General features: G+C 33.8%; 1 protein-coding gene across 4 annotated transcripts in view; it reads left to right on the top strand.

Annotated features, from left to right (window-relative positions):
• The window catches only part of SEL1L2 (SEL1L2 adaptor subunit of ERAD E3 ubiquitin ligase), a 166,851-nt gene that overhangs the window by 66,072 nt on the left and 78,674 nt on the right, over positions 1 to 22,105 (top strand). For all 4 annotated transcript variants that reach the window (XM_056813864.1, XM_056813865.1, XM_056813866.1 and 1 more), the window contains one exon: positions 442 to 604. In XM_056813864.1, coding sequence (XP_056669842.1) covers positions 442 to 604 — 163 coding nt within the window. The remainder of the gene's footprint in view (positions 1 to 441; positions 605 to 22,105) is intronic.

Below are 22,105 nucleotides of genomic sequence, written 5' to 3' on the forward strand. Positions count from 1 at the left end.
GTGAGGAAGAGGAGGGTATAAGAATACTGAAAAGATAGGAAGGATACAGATTATGGAGAGTTTCAAGAGCCACATAGAGGATTCTTGTATTTGATTTGATAGGGAACTGCTGGTTGTGATCAATGGACAGAGCATCTACACTTATGAAATCACATGTCCTTGAAATTTTGAAGTATGTTAACATATATTTTCAATAACTCTCAAGTCTTCTCATATATATGAAGTGAAAATCATGAACAGAATCATTTAGGAAGAAAAAAAATGCTACTGACAAGGAAACAACAATTTCCAGACAACCTGTTTTATAAATAATTATTATTATCATTTGGTAATAAAAATAGTAATAACGATTGAGTTCAAACACTTTAAGATAAATATCATGTTAGAACAGAAAAAAATGACTTTTGAAAATTAACTTCAAATTTCATGTTCTTGAAACAGAGCCTACCTACTCTTTGCCAAAGCAGCTGATAAAGGAAACTTGAACGCTATGGAGAAGATGGCTGATGCTATGCTTTTTGGTGATCTTCATACTCAAAACATTTCAGCAGCTATAAACCTGTATGAGTCTTTGGCAAAAGAAGGATCCCATACAGCCCAAAATGTAAGTCAACTTTGGAAAAGATAATAGTATATAAATAGATATAGATATATGGAGAGAGAGAGAGAGAGTGTGAGAAAGAGTGTGTGTGTGTGTGTGTGAAAGAGAGAGAGAGAGAGAGAGAGAGAGAGAGAGAGAGAGAGAGAGAGAGAAAGAGAGAGAGAGAGAGAGAGAGAGAGAGAGAGCGCGAGAGAGAGAGAGAGAGAGAGAGAGAGAGAGAGAGAGAGAGAGAGAGAGAGAGAGAGAGAGAGAGAGAGAGAGAGAGAGAAACTATCATGGAATAAATACCACACACTTGGAAAGGCAACTGGTAAATAACATTCAGCCATTATCAATGAGTCCTTAAGGAAACTACTTAAAACTTTCTTAGAATAATGAAGTCAATGGCAGGGTCACAGAGTAAGTGCTCCATGAAAGTTGCCAACCAAACAAGAAAAATTCAGGCTCAGGATCCATAATTCACTTAATTCAAATTTTCTGATCATGTTTTTTTTTTTCTTGACTGTTTTCAGGTACTTAACTATACAAAACCATTTACTTTAGTTATACTCTATTTTAAGCTAAAATCCAGTAAACTGAATACAGAAAATAAGAAGTGAGTCTAGGTGCTACAGTAATATATTGTCTGGTTACCCAAAATAAAAAACTATTTTTACAGACTCAATGAATTTTCTCTTTAAAATAATGTTGAACTATTATGATAGAACATGAGGTTCAAATAAATCTCCAACTTCACTTCTAGAAACCTGAGGGCTCTATGTTAGTATTATGGAGGAGGTCAATGTTTCAATCACTTCCTCTAATGAAAAGAACAAAATGGCATTATATGATTCCATTTCAAACTAGTACAGGTATTCATTTTTCCTACTAGTAGAAGGCAATGAGACAATGTATCTGACATGTTTGAATGTTAATAAGTATGTGATACATTAAAAAATAACAAATTCCCTAAGAAAGAATCCTAAATGACATGGAAAATACAAAATTCATATGCATTTTTAGAGTATGGTGTTATTAATGACAAAAGGATATCTTCAGGCTTCATCATATGTGGTTTAACTTCATTCTGTAGCAACAGGGTGGACCCAGTTCATGGAACTGTTAATGGAAATTTTTGTATTTAGGCCAAATGAATATAACCATTGCAGACAGACGTCCTCTGGGAGTGAAGAGCTCTCCATAGTCCATCATCTGGCAGCTTCCTATACTAACTGATTACACTTACTAACTAAATGCTAATCTGTTATTTCTATGCTGCTAAAGGTCTATAACTGTTGTCATTGCCCTCTAAATTTGGTGCCCAAATCAAATAGTTACAACCTTGGTTATACTCTGCCTATAAACCCATCTAGATGTTTCCAAGTGAATGCAATGATCTCAAACTCTATTTAATGATCTCAAACCACTATTTAAGAAAATAACTCAAAATATATGTCCCTGATGATTACACCCAAATAACATTTTCTTTGTATACAAAAGACAGCATTATTATTGTTAGCATATTCTAATATTGAACCCTAGGTCATGATATGGATAAATACAAATAAAAAAGGATATTACCATATAGTTAACCCATCAATCAATATTAGCCATTCACCCTCACAATCTACTACAAATTAGGAAGACAATAAGGAGGTAGGTTTCTCAAAAAGGAGAGAGTGAACAGTTAAAATTCCTAACCCCCAAACCAACAACAACAACAAAAAAAGTTCAGAGTCTTTGACATTCGACAAAAGATACCACCTTTTCTCCACTACATCTTGTATTTAATGATATATACCATTATTGGTATATCATTACCTATTTCACAGTGGAGAAAAATGTGCTTGTTTTGTTACTTTAACATCGAAATAGGATTGTGAGAAGTTTGTAACCTGCAAGTATTTCACACTGAACAATATATGGTTTGGGATTTAGTTCCCTTTACCCAGAAACAAACAGCTCCATAAACATCTCTTGAGCATTTACTATTTGCCAGGAACTTTGCTTAAAACTGAGAATTCAAAGAAAGGGAAAAGATAATTCCTTGCCCTCAAGAAGCTCACAGTCTGCTGGAGAAGACAACTGTACTAGATTATGTATGAATAAACTATAAACAGGATAAATTGGAGACAATCAACATATTCCTTTACAGCAATGGTAAGGGAAAGAGTATGATGAATATGGAATCAGAGGCCTAGGTTAAAAACTCATTTCTACTATTCAGTACTTGTGGGCGTGTGGGCAAATCTCTTAGCTTCTCTGGGCTTTCATTTCTTGTCTTTAAAATGCGGATTAGGATTGATTGATTTTAATGTTTCCCATCCAGCTCAAACCCTATGACTGACTATAGCTGGTTTCCTTATAAATGTGTGCCAAGGACTAGGAGAGGGGTAGTATCAATAACTCACTACAGGTTCTTCATCACTGGAAAAAAAAAATCAAACCATGGGATCCTACTATAAATAAATCCTTTTCATCCATGAAGGATTGTATACATTAGAAAAAGTCTATAATTCAGGCAATAACTGTGACATTCAGCTGCTGGTGACTTGGATCAGAGTGGATGTTGGCTGTCACAACCAAAGCTCCCTAGTCAGGCTATCCCTGTTTCTGATATATCTGCCCTTGTTGGGCTCATTTAGGAGCTCTAACCAATACTTCTGAGGAAGGAGTTGTGATAAAAATGGATTGAATAAAGCTGGAAGTGTAGACTGAAAATTATACAAGGTTCACTTTATAAAACACCAGAAGTAGCATTCCTTCAGTGAAAAATAATCTTAAATGCTGATATTCAAAAATCTGACAGATCCTGGAATTAATTAGAAGAGTAAAACAATACAAATTCACAAAAGTAAAATGGCAATAGCAGTAAACCAAAAAGGAATGGCTTTCTATGAAGAAGCATTAGAAAAAGGAAGGACATGATTATTTCCCTTTACATACCTCTTTTTTATAGCTCTGCAAAAGATTTATATAAAATCATCCATAAATTTCCATACTTTCCAAATACTCTGTTTCTAAGATATATACTTATTTTCATGTCATTTCCACCATTAGAATATAAGTTCCTTGAGGGCAGGGATTTTTTGCCTTTCTTTGTATCCACAGCTCTAAGCACAGTGCCTGCCATGTAATAAATATTTAATAAATGCTTTTTTAGAACTGCTAAATACTATATAAATTGTTTTCAATTAATTCACAGTCTAAGGATCTAAGAATTGGAAGGAACCTCAGATATATTCAATCAATAATTATCCAAAATTTTCTTCAAGCCCTACAGTGAAGGGGAGAATCTATTATCTTAAAAAAAATTTTTTTAAACCCTTGCCTTCTATCCTAGTCACAACTCTATGACAGAAAGACAAGGGCTGGGCAAATAAAATTAAGTGATTTGCCTTGGGTCGCACAGCTAGGAAGTATCTTAGGACAAATTTGAACCCAGGTCCTCCCAGTTCTAGGCCTGACTCCCTCCTATTCATTGAGCCACCTAGTTGCCCCAAAACTACAACCTCTTGAAATATCCAATTTCACTTTTGAATTGTTAGATTTTAATTACTATTTCTATGCTGGTGATTTTCAAATCTACTAATCCATATTTAAACTCTGTATTGACCTCCGTCTATTGGACATCTCATAGTGCACTTCCCATAGACATTATAAACTCAACATGTACAAAACTAAGCCCATTAACTTTCCTCCAAACCTTTACTTCTTCTAAACTTCCCTGTTACTCTGGAGGTTACCACAATCCTCTCTATCAAACACTTTCAACCTACCTATCATTCTCAATTCCTTGCTCTTAACCCATCCCGTATCCAATCTTTACCCAAAGACTGTTGATTTTCCCTTTGTAACATTTCTCATCTATACTCTCATCTGACATTGCCACCACCCTGGTGCTGGCCCTCTCCAACTCCCACCTGAACTATTGGAAAAGCCTGCTGGATAGTGTCCCTGCCACAAGCATCTTGCCATAACTGCTCATCTTTCTCCTAGCTACAAAAGCAATTTACTAAAGCATACATCTGACTTGGTCACTATACAGTAAATTCCAATGGCTATCACTTCCACTATCCAATATAAACTTCATTTGGATTTCAAAGGCCTTCATTATTTATTCCAACTCTCAGTTTTATAGTCTTCTGCAGTCCAGTGACACTGGCCTTATTGCTGTTGTTCAAATAAGACACTTTTATCTCCTGACTATTTTTGTTGACTCTCTTCATTGCCTAGAACATTCTCCCTTTTCAACCCTTCCTCATGGTTTCTCTGGCTTCCTCCAAGTCTCAGATAAAATCCCTCCTTCACCAGGAAGTCTTTCCCAATTTACTTTCATACTAGTGCCTTCCTTCTATTGATTATTTCCAATTTATTCTACATATCTATATGTTTGTATGTTGTCTCCCTCCTTAGACTTTGAGCTACACAAGAAGTGACCACCTTTTGCTTTTCTTCGTATCCCTAGCATTTAGAATATGTCCTGGCACATAGTAGACACTCCATGAATATTTATTAACTCAATTGGCTTCTTTCTTCTTTACAAGTTCCACTCATTGTTCATAGGGACCTTCTGCTTTATTTTACAGATAAGGACCCAAAAATGTCAATTGATTGCTCCAGTCAAACAAATAGTTAAATTGAAAGCCAGGAATCAAATCCAAGTGCTTTGATCCCAATTCTTTCACTCTTTTTCATATTCCATTCTATTCCATGTAAGACTTGTTCTGCCAGAATGTCTACGAGAGTATGAAAGCTCTTCAAATACTTAAAAAGAATTATCATATTCTATTTAAGTCTTCTCCTCTCCAGGCTAAACCCTCACTAGTTCCTTAAAAGAATCCCTTTATGACACAATCTAGAGAACCTTCACCAAATTAGTTGTACTTTTCTGGGTACTCCCCAGTTTATGAATGTCTTTCTAAAATGTGGTTCTAAAAACTCAGCATTGTGCTCCTGATGTATTCTGGACAGAACACAGCACAGAGAGGCTATCACATCCTTGATCCTAGGCTCAATGTGTATCCATGGTAGGGTAAGGTAGCATTAACTCTCTTGGAAGCCATATTACACTGTTGACTTCTAATGAACTTGCTCAATGTACCCAAATAACCCAGTTCTTTTTCAGACAAACTTCTATCCAGCTATCCCCTTGTACCTTATACTTGGGACTGAATTTCTGAACCCTAAAGGAAGACTATGTTTATCCCTTTTAAATTTTGTCATATTACATTTGACATAATTTCTTACCTCATACAGGTCTTTTTTTAATCCTGTCATCTAATATGTTAGCTATCCCTCCCAAATTTGATAAACATGCCATTCACAACTTTATCAAAGGTGTTGATTTAAAAAGTCGTAAATATCTTGGGACCAAGTTAAGTTGATAAGTTGATATTTAAAGAATCCAAACCTTCTAGATGAGAGAAATAATAATAATCTTCAATAGAAGTGGTGGAAGTTTAGGAAACTTCATGTCAGAATTAATAAGATATTAGAGAATGTGTAGTGGAAAACTTTTTTCTTCCCTAAGTGTAAATCAATTAGATATTTTTTGATTTATGTGATTCTTATACAGAAGATTAAAATTCTTAGCAAAACTTACTCTCTCTGACATTTATTACCTATTTCTGGACCAAAACTCATTTTTATTAGCCTGTAAAACAAGAAGTCAGCTTGAGAAATCTGTATCTTACTTAGTCTACATCAGAAGAAAAAACTGGACAATTCCTGTTGTTTCTCCCTTAAAAGTTAATCTATTATAATCTTAAAGGTTAATGTTTGATTTTAAAACTTAATATTAGACATTGGTGCAAATAGCCAAATTTGCTTATATATTTAAGTTAATTTGAAAAAGTAAGGAATTATAATCATAGTTTGATCACTGACCCTAAGTGCTCATTAGGATCCTTTCTAAATTCTTTGCTTTACTTTGTATCAATATGAGTGCACTATTTTCATGGGATCACAAATTAATACAATAGAACTGGCAGTGACTATGATCAGAGACCATCTAATCCAAGATCTTTCAAGTTACAAATGAGGAAATTGATGTTCAGAGAGGTTATGATTTGCCTAATCACACAGGTAGTGCTCATGAGGGATCTTGATTTGAACAGAGACAGGTCTTATGGACACAGAGCCAATGCCCTTTCTGCTGGGCCACACTAGTATCTTTCTAGTTTCCTTTTTTTTTTAATTTTTATCTTCTTTCAGGAAAGATCTTTTCATATTTCTTTGTATTCCTCATACTTTTCAGTCTTACTGTGTGGCAGATTAGATAGAATGCTAGAGTCAGTAAGAGCCAAGTTCAAATCTGGCTTCAGACAATTACAAGCTGGATGATACTGCGCAAATTGTTTAATCTGCCTGCCTCAGTCTCCTCATCTGTAAAATGCAGATAATAGTGGAGTTTATTATGGTACCTGGCACTTATATAAATGTTAGCTACTATTATTATTGTATTATTCTTACATAATTTTATTTCATTAATGTAATTCAATTTACTTAACAACTCCCCCTATTATTCAAAAGATAATAGTTGCCTCTGGTTTTTATGTATTACATAGAATGCTGTTGTGAAAATCTTTGAACTGATTGCTATGTTTAAGAAATCATTTTATTCTATTTTTAATTCTCAATTACATAAAGTAAGTTTTTAACATTTGCTTTCTGACATTTTCCCATCCAAATGCTCTTTTTCCCCTTTCTTCCGCCCAACAAAGTAAAAAATTTGTACATGCCTGTGCTATCAAACAATATATATTTCCATATTCATCATGTTATGAAAGAATTAAATAGCATTAAAGGGGATATCCCCAATAATGGAATTATTAGGCCAAAGAATGTGATTATTTCTGTAATCTTTGCTGCTTTCTGTCAGATTGTTCTTCAAGACATTTTAAGAGGCTTGTAATTCAAGCAGCAATGAGTGAATGAGTATATATACTCCTCCACAATCCTGCCAGAATTGAGTTTCATTGTTTTTAATTATTTTTACCAATATCAAAACTTAATTTAGATAGAGAACCTTTACTACTTAGCTCACAATAATTTTCCTGATAAATTCCAAATGAATTGGAAGCCCTAAGGGGCCTCAGGTTAGGATCCAGCAAAGAAACAACAGTCTCATACTATGAGTGATAATTATACTCATCGGTGGGGAGAGGGGTACGGATCATAAAAGGATATAAAAATCATGTATATGCAATGAAAAGGCAGAGCTAATAGCAGTTTCAGTCAGACATGCTCCACTTGCTTCTCTTTATCTCTTACAGAGAGAGGTTTCTTCTGAAAGATTTTAGCAGTTCTATTTGGAAAGGTTAATCTAGTCAGGTTAAAGGAACATTGACGTCTCTTTTTTCTTGTTATTGCTTTCATCACTAAATGCTGAATGCTATATGTCAGTCTGGTTGCTGATTGGGTAACTGTGAAAAAAATAGTTTATTTGATGTGTGTCTAGTCTCTGGACTTTCCCTCCTTCTTCTCTGGCCCCCATTTAAACACCTTGGGTTTGTTTTATTTCTGGACTTTACTTTCCCTCACTTTCACCTCCACACACAGACCTTCAGTCTTATTTTCCTGCTAAATTCTTACTATGTCTATCACTTTAAATGAAGTACATCCTCATTCAAGTATCAGGGTCAACATTCCAATCAGGACTTACCTGATCAAAGTCCACACTACATCAGAGAAATTTGGTATATTAAATTAAAATAATTCTATTTTAAATATCTATGAAACTCCTATTATGTTCAAACACTGTATTAGAAAATTTTTGTTGATCTGAGTTGTTAAAATGCTTAATTAACAATGAATGGAAAAATAAGGTACATATTTCATTGTACATCTTACTAAATACCATGCACCTAGAATAATTCAGTTTCACTGGCAAAGTTTCAACATGTTTTCAATTGACTTCAGAATATAATTATAAAAGTGTTTGAGGGCAATATAGTTAGTACAATGTCAGTGCAGAAAAATTCGTTTTTAGAATTAGTTTGGTAATTCTAGGATTACCTCTATAGAATATTTCCTCCCACACAGATGATGTTAAACCTCTTTCTATTAAAGAGAGAGTTCTGGAGGGTTGTTGGTTTTTTTTTGTTTTATTCCTAGTCTTTCATTAGGGGTGATTCAGGTGATTCACAGTTCTAACTATTATGTAATTTGAGATCCAGATAATTATCACAGATGGATTTCAAGCATCGTACAATAATTAAAGGAAAATTACTTAATCTATTCTTCAGGATTCAATAATTTCTTAAATTTGGAAAGTAAAAGGAGGAATAATTTCTTTTTAAATTTACATAATGAAGCCTGAATGCATTTACTTTAAATATCATAATACAAATTTAGCCCCAAATTAACTCTTCAAATTCAAGTCTCAGTTACTACCATACTTATTTGAGAATCAAAGCATGATGTCCAGGGTCCAGAACCAAGCCATATAAGCAAACCTAATTTGCAAAACATGACCTTTTAAAATGACTAAAGATGCTACCCTGCTCATCATTTCAAAGTGATTCCTCTTTCTAGAAGCATTGCTTTTTTTCTTAGATTAAGCTTTAATCATTCTAATCTATCTCATTTCATCTCACTCTTATCTCCTTCAAGCACCAGGTACTAAAAATTGATTAGCATAAAGTTGTTCATTGGGAATGTCCAAATGTAATGAAAAGAAAAAAGCTGAATGCAATCAGCAGCATGCTCATTGAATGACAACTTCTAGAATCTTTCTACTTCCCCTATGGACCTAAAATAGAATTTGAGTTGACAGAATGAAAGACAAGCATCATAGAAATTCCATAAAAGTACTAATTCAATGTTACTTTTTGTTATTTTCTTCAGAGGAGAAAGAAGGCCTTAAGAAGCTGACTGTTCATTTTTTAGAACATTATGTTAATAATACCAAGATCATGGGTCCAATTCTGTTTGACAAAAATGTATTGTGTACCTACTACACACAAGATTCTGGGCAAAGATGAAACAGTTCATTCCCATAAGTCATTTGAATTACATGAAAGATAAAAATATGACCTGATGAGCAAATATAAATTCATACAAATATCATGCAGTTCATACTGGCTCCCCTCTTTCTAGTGACCAGGTATTTTATGTTTTATTTCTCCCCCAGGATTGTCTAATAACTTAGATGAATAGGGGATATCTAGATGCTCTGCCAATATTTGATCCAGAACCCACTGATAGTATTCTCTCAACTATAGAGAGTAGCTCTATGAGTCACAAATAGATTCTCTTTTACACAGAAATATTTATTTCATAAGATAGAATCACAAATACACAAATTTACTCCCCTAGCCCATAGGAAATATAATCCCCTTCCTTTCTCTGGAGAAGAAAAGGAAATTCCCATAGAGCACTGTCCCATTTTCAAGTCTAAAACCCAGCACAGACTGAAGTATCAGACACCTTGGCTTCTCAGGCCTTCCATGCTGGGCTGACAGGCTGCACCATCCCACCTGCAATCCCAACTCCAAAGCTGTCAAAGTTTGACATGGGTCCCATTAGAATACTCAATGGCACCTGAAATCAAGGAGGAGAAGCCACACAAAACAGAAGCAAAACACCCCCAGGCCCATTTCTGGGGTCCAGGGTAAAAGGGGGTTCATGATCTCTTGGCTGAAGGTAGACTGAGATTTTTACCATCTGTTGTTTACAGATAAGAGAGCAACAGAAAGAGAGTGACTGGCTTAGTTTTACCAGTTTTAAAGAAACAGGAAGCTAATCAAAGGACGTTACCACATCCACATGGTAGGAGCAAAGAGGTCTGGACATGCTCCAAAGGTCCCTCAAGGCTGCCTCCATGTTAGGCAAAGTAGGCATGCCCAGACAAACCTGGATTACACAAAGTAATTCCATTATATGTACAGAGGAACCTTGCAACACATGAATTCATGTATTGATTGGTGATCAAAAAATGAAGCAGAAAAAGATGACTACATAAAAAAGTTTGAATTACATACTAAATCTGTACCATTTTACAAAGGAGAGTAAAATCTTGAAGCAGTTCGCCCCATCATGCTTATTCTCACAACAATATCAGTATTTGTCCAGAGTTCTCTCTTATAACAAGTCATGTCCAAGTCAGAGTAGTGCTCCTCTTTGTTTCACTGACACTATTTAGCTGTCAATAATGACCCTAAAATTCAAGAACAGTGATGATGATCGCTCTAAATGAGCCTAAGAAAAGATGCAAAGTGCCTAGGTATGTTGATATTAGAAGTACTTCTTAAATAATGGGGTTCACTATTATGCATGAGTTTCAACTTACCCAAAGGGTCTTGAAAATTTGGGTTGTGTAAAATGAAGGTCCTACTGTATTGTCATCTTTCATTACTAAAATATAAGCTCCTTGAGGACAGGGATTGTCTTGGTTTTGTATCTCTATCCCCAGAGCTCTGTACAGTGCTTAAAAGCATGCTTTTAAGCATTTAATAAAGGTAGTTATTAGTATTCATTTTTACCAAGAGAGAAATCCACTAACAAATGTGGGAAGAGCTGGTGCTAAAAATTTGGTATTAAAGATAGCATTTGAACTGCATTTTGAATGAAACTAGAGATCCTAAAAGGTGAAAGTATAAAGGGAGTGCATTTCAGATATGGCTCAATAAGCAAAGGTATGGAGGTGGGAGACAAAATTAATGTTTGGGAAAGCAGCTAGCAGATTAGTTTAAAAGGTTTCAACTAGAACTGAGCAGTTGATTTTTCAGAGAGAAAAAACTCTCCTCTAGAGACCCAAAAAAACTACATTCCAATATTTGAAAGATGCAAGGCAGTGATGATAAGCAGGATGGAGAAAGCAAGTATAGATGGCTCAGCACAAACTGTTATCAATTGCTGCATGTTACTGAAAAATGCATGATATACTGACAGTGGGTCAATAACATCATCTTCGTACACAAAGAAAGCACATTCATTTATTGCCAAAGTCTAAAAATGGCCAAACCAAGTCCTAAAGTGAAAGGAATCAAAAGTTGCTGAGAGTGCAAGGGGAATCAGCAACTGATACTTATTAGAAAGCTCTGACCAACAAAATTGGAGCCAGCTGAATATATCTAAGAGCAGATGACAAAACATCAGGATTCCAAACTGGTTTTTTAAGTGCCTTTATAGCCATCTTTCTTGAAAAGGGAAAGTTTGAGAGGAGTAGCTAAGGAGGAGGAGAAATATGAGAAGGAAGAGGAAGATGAGGAAGAGGAAACATGAATGAAATGTTAAAAAAAATACACAGAGAAGAAAGGGAGGAAGTTCAGAATGGGAACACAAATAAGTAGGGCTGTGTTGGCACTACCATGGAAAATATTATTTACTTTAAGATTTTTTAAGAGGCATGATTTTATATATTTTTTAAAAAGTTATTGAGCTAGTGCATAAATTGGAAACAAAATTGCTGCTCCCTCTTTCCTGTCTTTCTTTTTTCCCAGAAGAGGTTTGTGATCATCAAAAGTACTTTGCAATTTTCCAAAGCCAGACTAGGCCACTTCATCCTATTCAATTATGGGCCAAGATCATTGTCTATTTGAAGTATTCCAAGATAAATATGCTGATAGACTAGGTTTCTAAGTTGTCCTTCCCATTATATCTTCTAGTCTGGACAAGAGTAGTTTTCCCATCCATTTGTTTTTTTCTCTGTGGATAATTAGGCCAAAACTCATTAGTTTCATCTTTGCTCTAACAAATTGGTGGTCCAACCTTCAGCAAACAGCTAATTAATTCAAGAATGACTACCACCTCATTAATGAGGTGTTTATTACCTATTTAATACAATTTATATTATTTTTAATATTATTTGGGTCTCTATTGAATGTGTCTCAATTTTTCTTGAAGATAATATTCATGTTATATAGCCATGGGACACCTATGTAATCTATGAGTCTTTGACCTCTCCTTCCTTATTACAATCATATTTTCTTTTTAATTTTAACCATTTTTATTTTTAAGCTTTCTCTTATTTTTATATCACCCTAGGACCTTGACTTATAATAAAAAGTAAAAAAAGAATGAGAAACAGCCAGTTCAAAATTAAGCATCATATAAGTATTCCAATAGGATTTCCTGTGTTCCACCTTCATATTCTCTTACCTATGATGAGAAGAGAAAGAGATACATGTCATATCTTGTCTTTAAGGTTTATTGTGAGTTTCATATATATATGTATATATGTATATGTGTATATATATATATATATTTAAACCTTACCTTCTGTCTTAGAACTTGGTTCTAAGCAAAAGAGTGGTAAGGGCTAGGCAAGGGGGGGTTAAGTGACTTGCCCAGGGTCATACAGCTAGGAAGTATCTGAGATCAGATTTGAACCTAGGACCTCCCATCTCTGGGCCTGGCTCTCAATACACTAAGCCACCTAGCTTCCCCCTATAATGAGTATTATAAACACAGTTTCAATTTTTCCAAGCCATATTTTCAAACCTATTTCACTGTCCTCTCCAATATCCATATTTCCATTGAAGTCATTGAGTATCAAAGTATATGTCGAATTAGTTTGGAAAATCTTATCATTTCTTTGTAGAATTTCTCTTTCTCTGGAAAAGATAACATTATTTTTCAATTTCTTTTTTTTATTTTTTGGTAATGGCCTATGACTTCATCTGTAGTGGAGCCCCATCCAACTAATGCAAATTAGCTACTCATAATTTAGAATATTAAAGATCTGCCTGGGGGCATTGAACAATTATGATGATGATGATAGCTATTTATATAGTACTTTAAGGTCTACAAAATGCTTTAAAACATTCTCATTTTATTTTCACAACAACTATGGCTGCTTTACTATTAATGATTTGTGTTTTTATTATATCCATTTTACAAATGAGGAATCTGAGGCAGATAAAATTTAAGTGACTTGCCTAGGGTCTGAAGCTGGATTTGAACTTAGGTCTTCCTGACTCCACCTCCAGTATTCTATACAACCATACCTCTGAAACACTGCCACATTACTTATCATCCAAGGTTTGAGGGTAGAAATAGGAGAGAAAAAAATCATCATAACCCCTTTACACCATCAGGTCTATCAGATTTTCTATCTTTGGACTTGGACTATTTCTCACTAAGGCCAATTTCACTCTTCTCTACTCTCCAGACATTTTAACTTCTTGATCATAATAACATATTCCCTTATTAATACCTTGATGAATATACTATAATCACTACTAACTTTCTCCTCCCCCATAAAAATGTTTGCTAGTCCTTTAACGAAAAACTGGAAGAAAAAAATTCAGAGGATAATGTAGGAAACTTTGAAGCAATTTATTTTAAATTACCTTAGGAATAAAAGAAAATGAGAAAAATGTGCTTTTATACAGGTCACAATGATTAACTTTCCTATAGTAGGTAAAATTAAATACTAAACTAAATCTTAAACATGTAACACAAAAGACATTATCATATTACAAAATTCAAACTTTTGGAAGGAAATGGTGAATAGCAGGCTTGAAAGACATTTTATCATGAGCTCAACAAAAGACAAATTTATGTTTGAATTTGTTGAGACATATTTTTCCTTACATCACATTTAGTTTTAGCTTCACATTTGAAATATTCAAAGTCAGACAATTTTGTAGATGTATATATCTTCTCCTGGGTATTCTTTCCTCTCTAGATTTTCCTGACCTTGCTCTCTTCTGGTTCTTCTATCTACCTGATTGTGTCTTCTTAGTCATCCATGTCATGAACTCTAATTCTAGGTATATGCCAAGGTTCTATCCTGAGCTGCCTACATTCTCTTACTTGGAAACTTACTATGTGTTTACTTACCATCTCTGTTTGTATGATTCCCAGATATAAATACCTAGAACTTTTATTTCTCCTGAGTCATGTGTCATCAACTGCTTATTGGATATTTCAAATTAAATATCCTATAGGCATCTCAACTTAATATGTCCAAAATAGAATCCATTATTGTTTCCCAAAACCCACTCCTCTTCTACACTTCTCTTTTATGTAATCCTGAGATTCTCAATTCCTCACCATCCCTTACTTCACATATGATTAAATCTTATCTTTACTAACACCACAATATCTTTCATATACTTCTAACCCCGACCCCTGTTTACTCACATAACCACCACCTTAGATTGGACCTTCACTACCTTTCCCTCACCTATACTAATGCAAGATGCTTCCTACTTGGTCTTCCTGCCTCAAATCTCTTCCTACTCTAATCTATTCTCCATGCAATTGCCAAAATTATTTTCCTAAAGCATAGGCATGACCATGTTTCCTCCCACTCACCCAATAAAATATAGTGGATCCCTGTGTCTTCTAGTATCAGATAAAGTTCTTCTATTTGACTTTTAAATCCTTTTATTATCTTCTTCCAACTTTATGTATTTTTCCCCCTTTGTACTATTTCTCTTTGTACTGTTCAGTCTACCCTAATGATGTATTACAGATCCTTACACAGTGCATTCAATTTCCCACATTTCTACTGGAATCTTAAGCTAGCTTCAAGTGAAAAGGAAATGTTAATACCACCACCAGTGTCAGACTTTATCTGAAGTACTATGTTCAGTTCTGGGACCCACAATTTCAGAAGGACATTGAAAAACTGGAAAACTCCCAGAGAAGGTATAACTAGGTTGATTAAGGGCTTAGAACCCATTTTATATCAGGATTGGTTGAAGCAACTGGGCATATTTAGATTAGAAAATAAAAGACATGGGAGAAACATCATACTTGTCTTCAAGTCTTTGAAGGGCCATCATTTGGGCAAATGATTAGACATGTTCTGTTGTTCCAAAGGAAAGAACTGAAAATAATGAGTGGAAATTTCAATAAAGCAAATTTAGGCTTGATGTCTAGAAAAACTTACAAATTATTGTAGCTGTCCAAAAGTATAAAGGACGTCCTTCAGATGTGATGGTTTCCAAAATTTTCCTAGAAGATTAAAGTCTACTTATTGGGTATATTACAGTCATCTTTCTTCATATGAATGGGTTGGACAAATTGGCTGATGATGTTCCTTCCAAATTTTAAATTATGTGATTGTATGATTATATCTCTTTGCCTTTGCAGAGGCTATCCCCCATGCCTGGGATGCATTCCTTCCTCAACTACCTCTTAGCATCTCTTTTTACCTTCAGTTTTTTCCTTCAATTCAAGGTCCATATGAAACTTTTTTCGATATCCCCATAACTGCTAAACTTTCGTCCTAAAATTGCCTTGCATATATTCTGTATATAGTTATATATGTACATATTATTTCCCCTAATAGAATATAAATACATTAAAGTTAGAAGATGTTTCAATTTTGTCTTTATATCTCTAGCACTCAATACTCATTGATGATTGACTGAGTGAGTAGATCTGTTACCTCACTCATGTGGGTACTTCCTCTACCACTACATTCTGAGTCACTGGAAATTTTGATTCTTCTGGATGATAGTGTTCCATAATTTCCATTTACTTAGAATTTCTGAAAGAATGTTAGTGCTAGAAAAATGGACTTTTCTACAGTGAATCTCTTGTGATTGAAAACATGGCATACTTGCATGAATTTGATTCATATTTATGAACTTTCATTCAATTCTGGTCCACCTCATTTACTTCTATGGTGCCTATTCAAAATATAAAGGAACTAGAATACTTACTTAATGACCTGCCTGTTCATCTGTATGTATCCTTCATTCACTTATTTTTTCTAGGGTGAATGACTGGCCTGGTTTTTGACTAACTGAATTGAAGAGGCCCCAAAATCTTCAATATAATATATAAATATAAATCAATATAATAAGGTATATTACATCCAAAATATGAACTATTTTTTAAAAATTGTAATAAACAAATTTCCACATAAGTTTTCCAAAGTCATATGATCCATATGAGCTGACCAGCAATTGAATCTGGGTTATACATGTATTATTACACAAAACATATTTCCACATTATTTGTTTCTGTAAGTGAATAATCTTATAGAACACAAATCCCAAACCATATACCCAAATAAACAAATGATAAATCATACATTTTAATTTGCATTTCTACTCCAACAGTTCATTTTCATAAGTCCCCAGAATTGTCCTGAATCGTGGTATTGCTGTTAGTAGCAAAGTCTCTCACATTTGATTGTTCCACAATATTGCAGTTACTGTGTAAAATAATCTCCTGGTTCTGCTTATTTCACTCTGCATAAGTTCAGATAGTCATTTCCAGCTCTTTCTGAAATCATCCTTTTCATCATATATAATAGTATGCCATTACCATTATATACGGCAACTTGTTCAGTCATTCCCCAATTGAAGGACATTCCTTTAGTTTCCAATTCTTCTGCCATCACAAAAAGAGTAGTTATAAATAAAAAATATGAATTCTAAAGGTTTCTTTTAATAGGAAATATCTTATTTGGACTATTATATTAATAATAAATACTACCACTGAAAATTCATATTTATATTGTGCTTTAAAGTTCACAAATCACATTGTTCTCAATAACTATGAGGAATACAGTGTAGAAATTATATCCCTACTTATAGATCAATTAATCAGCACATGTTTATTAAAACTACTCTGTGACAGGTACTGTGCTAGGTACAAGGAACACAACTTAAAAATTTAAGAAAGCGTTAGCATTTGGGGACCCTGGAGAGATTTTATGTAGATATTTCCTGAGCTGTCTTTAAGTTAAAGTGATGATTCTGTGAGACATAGGTGAAGAGGGAGTGTGTTCCTGTCATGGAGATGGCCATCGTAAAGGCATAGGGATAGAAAGACGACTATTTTGGTAGGCCTGAATTCAAATAAATAAATGTAGGAGGGAGAAACTAAAGAGAGGAAACTAAACATAGGAAGCAATTTGTCCACAATCTTAAATATACACATGTGTAAATGTTGGAGGCAGAATTCAAATCTAAGTGTTCTGTATTCTTTTATCCCAAGCTGATTCTGTTAATTGAATGCCTCTAATTTTTTTTCTCCTCATTCGATATTGACATGCAGTGGGTCAGGTTTTTCTAAAGCATTTGTCTCTGTGGCTATCATTGTCATGAAAACTATTATGAGCTTAATTCTAAACATAAGTGTGGGAAAGAGTTCTTTCAAGAACTGTCAAAGATGGATTTTGCTTACCCAGATCAATCTTTTTTTTTAATGAATAAACAATAAGCACAATGGGATTCATATTCTGCATACTCTTAGCAAATTACATGACTATTAAGATGTGTTCTATTTTAGAAAACATCTACAGTGGTTGGCTTATATTCTTTTTATATCTTCAGCATCTACTTATACTATTCTCATAAAGATATATCATAGAGATGAGATAGAAAACATGAATCAGTTTATTGATACCTTTTTAGGAGCCTCTTTTGGTGGGGTGTGTAGGCATGGGTGGGGAGTAAAAGTTCTGTGATCTTTTCCTTTCATATAGAATCTTGCCCTCTTTGATGTGTCTTGAAAACCAACCCCTGAATGTTATTAAATTTTATTAAATTTTACCTCCATTTATTATATTATAAATTATATATTATATATATTATGTATTATATTATAAATGTATTACCTCCATCCCATCACAGTATTCTATATACATTTGATTAACTGGCTATTCTTATCTACTATATCTTTGAGTTCCATTGTCACTTCTTTACATAATATTAATTGATGGTGAAGTGCAAATGTGATGATTCAACCATCACTGCAGATGAGATTAAATGATCATAATCCTGGCAAACCTGTTCCATTTTTGTCTGTTTGTAGTCTTCCAAGTTATAACTTTAAATAAATGTTTTCAGTTCCCAAATTATCAGATATCCTAAAGGAGGAAGAATCCTCATGGGAAAAATGGCACCTTACAAATATGTCCATCCCTAAATATTCAATGCCTACTCTCCTAAAATGGTTTAAAAGGTGCAAAATGTTCTGGTTTAACCTAGTGCTATACTAGATTCACTGCAGATTTGATTTCTTAATTTCTTTTCAATGGTTTGTGAATCCATACTGCTTATACTACTCTGTCATTCTTCATTCTTCCTCTGCAATGTTTTGGAATGTGTGATTCTTGTCTACCATATCTCTTCATTTGGCAAAGATGTTAAGTTTCTAACTGTTAGAGAGAGTAGCCTCTCTTGACTTTGTCATTGTAACAACTGAGATCCAGACATCTTACAAAACCAGAATCAATGTCTTTACTTTTGCCTATTTTCTAGAGTTGCTTTTTAAAAATAGGTTCACAGATTACCTTTTTTGTATTTTTTATCTTTAAGTCTGTTTTTTAATAATTTTTATTTTTATTTTTGCGAATGATATACCTACATTTAGATAGGTGATCCTAAATAATTCATCAGCAACTATATATGCTATCTAGGTTATTGTATATTTTATTTCTCATGATATTTCACAGTGCTTCCATACCCAGTACCAATATTACCATGAGCCTTCTAAGTAGGCATAAGTTTTTATTACCTTTTGAATTTCCTAGATGATATTTTAATTTCCAAAATGATATTTTCTGATGTATTTCTCAAAATTTTACCCTGTCCCAATCTTTTTGTTGTAGTTGTGTTAATATCAAAGTTTATATGAAATTAATTTGGAGGATCCTGTGAAGATCTTCATAGGATTTCCCTTCTTTTATTATCTACATTCCATGTTGATATATAAATTACAATGATTTGATGGTGTTCTGTTTACTTTTTTTTAAAATATTCATCATGAGGACTAAAAGGCAAAGTGATCAAATGTCCAATGATATTATGTTTCTTGTTTATAATGAAATCTTTTCTTTTTTTCTCATCAGTAAAGTAAACTTTTCAGTGATTCTTCTATTCAATTGTAAATTCTTCATATCTTTTGGTTTCACTTACAGTGAAAATACCAGTGCAGATATACTTTTATTCCATAAATGTATCCATTAATTGTTGCTTGACAAAGATCACTCATTTTACCAGTAAACTGTTGAGTTAATGTTCTAAATGATCTAAGAACTTTATGGTTCTTAGCATATTCTGTCTCTTTTTATGCTATTTTGCTACTATCATTTCAGAAGGAGGCAATGGCCCAGGACTAAAGACCATTCTATGTAGGTCTCTCTGAGCCTTGCTAGACTGGCACCTCATCAATAAACTTAATCTGTTAACAGGGCCATGCTAATAGACATTGGCTGAAAAAAGATAACCAAGTATTATATATGCCTGGATCAATATAGAGTATTAATATGAATGATTAATAGCAAATGTTGTAGTTTTAAAACTTCTTCATTGTGTTGGATTTCTTTCTCTTTTTTGCCTTTAACTTCTAGTAAAAAATTAAGGCCATCAAGATTTTTGCTTCCTCAGTCCAGGTGATAAAAACTAATTAATTGTATTTCCCTCCAAAGTCTGCCAAAGTTGCTTTGGTAATTTCTTCTAGAATAAAGCTAGATTGAATGATAAAAAGGCACTTTTTACCTTAATATACCTTGTTACAACTCACAGACTCTTTTGGTATAAAAGTGCTCCACATTATAGTGGAATTTCTTTTTGTTTAAGATTAAGAATGACCATTGAGGCCATAAGGTGAGAAAAGGGGCTACAGTGTTGACCCTGGAGTTAGAAAGGACTAAGTTTAAATCTAGCCCTCAGATGCTTATTGTCTGTGTGACCGTAAGCAAGTAGCTTAACCTCTATCCCCCTGAGTTTCTTCAATTGTAAAAAAGGGATAACAATAATGTAAAAATTAAAATTAATCTCAAATAATAAAAATATTATATTTTAGGGGATTTATTAATGATCATAAGAAATAAAAGAATAAAAAGGTAACAAATAAAGAAGGTCACCTCACTATGGCTAATCAGCCAGTTCAAAACCCCTGCACTTACCATCCTTGCCTTCAAGCCCAAGAGTGAGAGCAGGACCTCCCACTGAATATTTATTCCTGTCTATAGGAAATGTGTAATAACAGGAAGGGTTCTTTTTTAGGGTAATAGATTTTCAATTATACATTCCCTTTGATGCTGATTGGGAGACTAGTCTCCTCAATTGATCATTTAACATAATCAACTTTTTAATTACAATAATTTGGGGATATAATGGAAAAAGAACAAAACCAATGATTGCTAGGTGCATTGACAAAAAGTGAATTGGGGGCAGTCCCTTTGGCATAAGAGTATACATACAGAATAAATGCATTCAACCCCACACAGTTCAAATCACCACATCCCAAAGTTCACTCTGGATCTTCTGGTGCAGTGTGTTGTCTGTGCAGGCATCTTAATGGTGACTTCTCCAAACAGTTAACTTTCTGGATTCGTTGTGGTAGCCTGTTTTTTATCCTAATATTACTCTCAGAAACAATTTAAACCTTGCAATTTAGAATAATAATAATGCATTGCCCCCTGAAGAGGGTGTTTAAAAATACAGGGATCACTTAGGAATGCATGGCTAAGTTATGAGATATAAGAATCAATTGGCAAGAAAAATCAAAAACATCAAAAAATCCAAATAAAATAGAAAAAATAACTTGTGGATGAAATGTAAAATATAAAAGTATATTATGTGTAAAAAATCTAAGTAAAGGAAAAATAAACCTATAACAAATCCTTGAATGAGGGCCCAATTAAAATGATTTAAGCAATTATGCACTTACCCAAACAGTAGCCAGATCTACAGAGTTTGCCACACTACAAAAGACAGTATAGGGAACAGATTATAGGAGCCAGGTAGGAGCCGTATTTGAGACACTTGGTAGAATGTGGGACAAGGAAGATCTGCCTTTGACATGTGTCAAAATAGCCTCAATCTCAAATCCCAAACAAGTTCAAGTCCTCTTGTCTTGGTTCAAAATTCCATCAATTCCATTGGTATTGGTTGGTCTCTTTGACTTTGTACTCGATTAACACTATGTGGTTTAGCTTTGTGCTTCTTTGGAACTGTGCAATGACTCTTTTTGTATTCCCTTCTACTGGAATCAGACAAAATCATTAAGCAAAGTTCCATAATTTTTTATACAATCAGTGGCATTTTTATAGTTTAAGTGTTTTGGGAATGCATTGATGCATTGACATTTAGAGCAAATATATTTTAAGCTTATATTACTGCAAAATCAAAAGAATTTAAGAAAAATGTTCTCAATACTGGTGGCATGTGCTTCAAATACAAAAAGAAGAGAAAAAATAAAACTGAAATAGTGTATTGCTGATTCAAGTAAAAAATAATTTTAAAAGTTTTTAAAATTAAAAATATAAAGCTTGCAATCATTGGTATACTGTGTCAGCTAAGGAAAGATAGAATACAAAGATTTCTCACCAAAATTGAGACCTATTTATCTTCAAACTTGGCCATGATCCACTCTGTGTGAGTGCATATGATTTTCACAAAGTAACAGTTTTTTATAAAGAACAGTAGTGCAACAGGTAATGCACATTTGAAAAGTTTCAAAATTGCCAGTTATAAGAGCCCATTTAATTACAATAGCAAAGAAACTCATTATTATTAGGATTCACACGAGTCTACTGTATGACATTAAAATAATAAACCTTAGAAGCTAATAGATACTTGTCACACGTTTTTCGGGTAT

This window comes from Monodelphis domestica, chromosome 1 (genome assembly GCF_027887165.1).
Source record: "Monodelphis domestica isolate mMonDom1 chromosome 1, mMonDom1.pri, whole genome shotgun sequence".
NCBI classification, from domain to species: Eukaryota; Metazoa; Chordata; class Mammalia; order Didelphimorphia; family Didelphidae; genus Monodelphis; species Monodelphis domestica.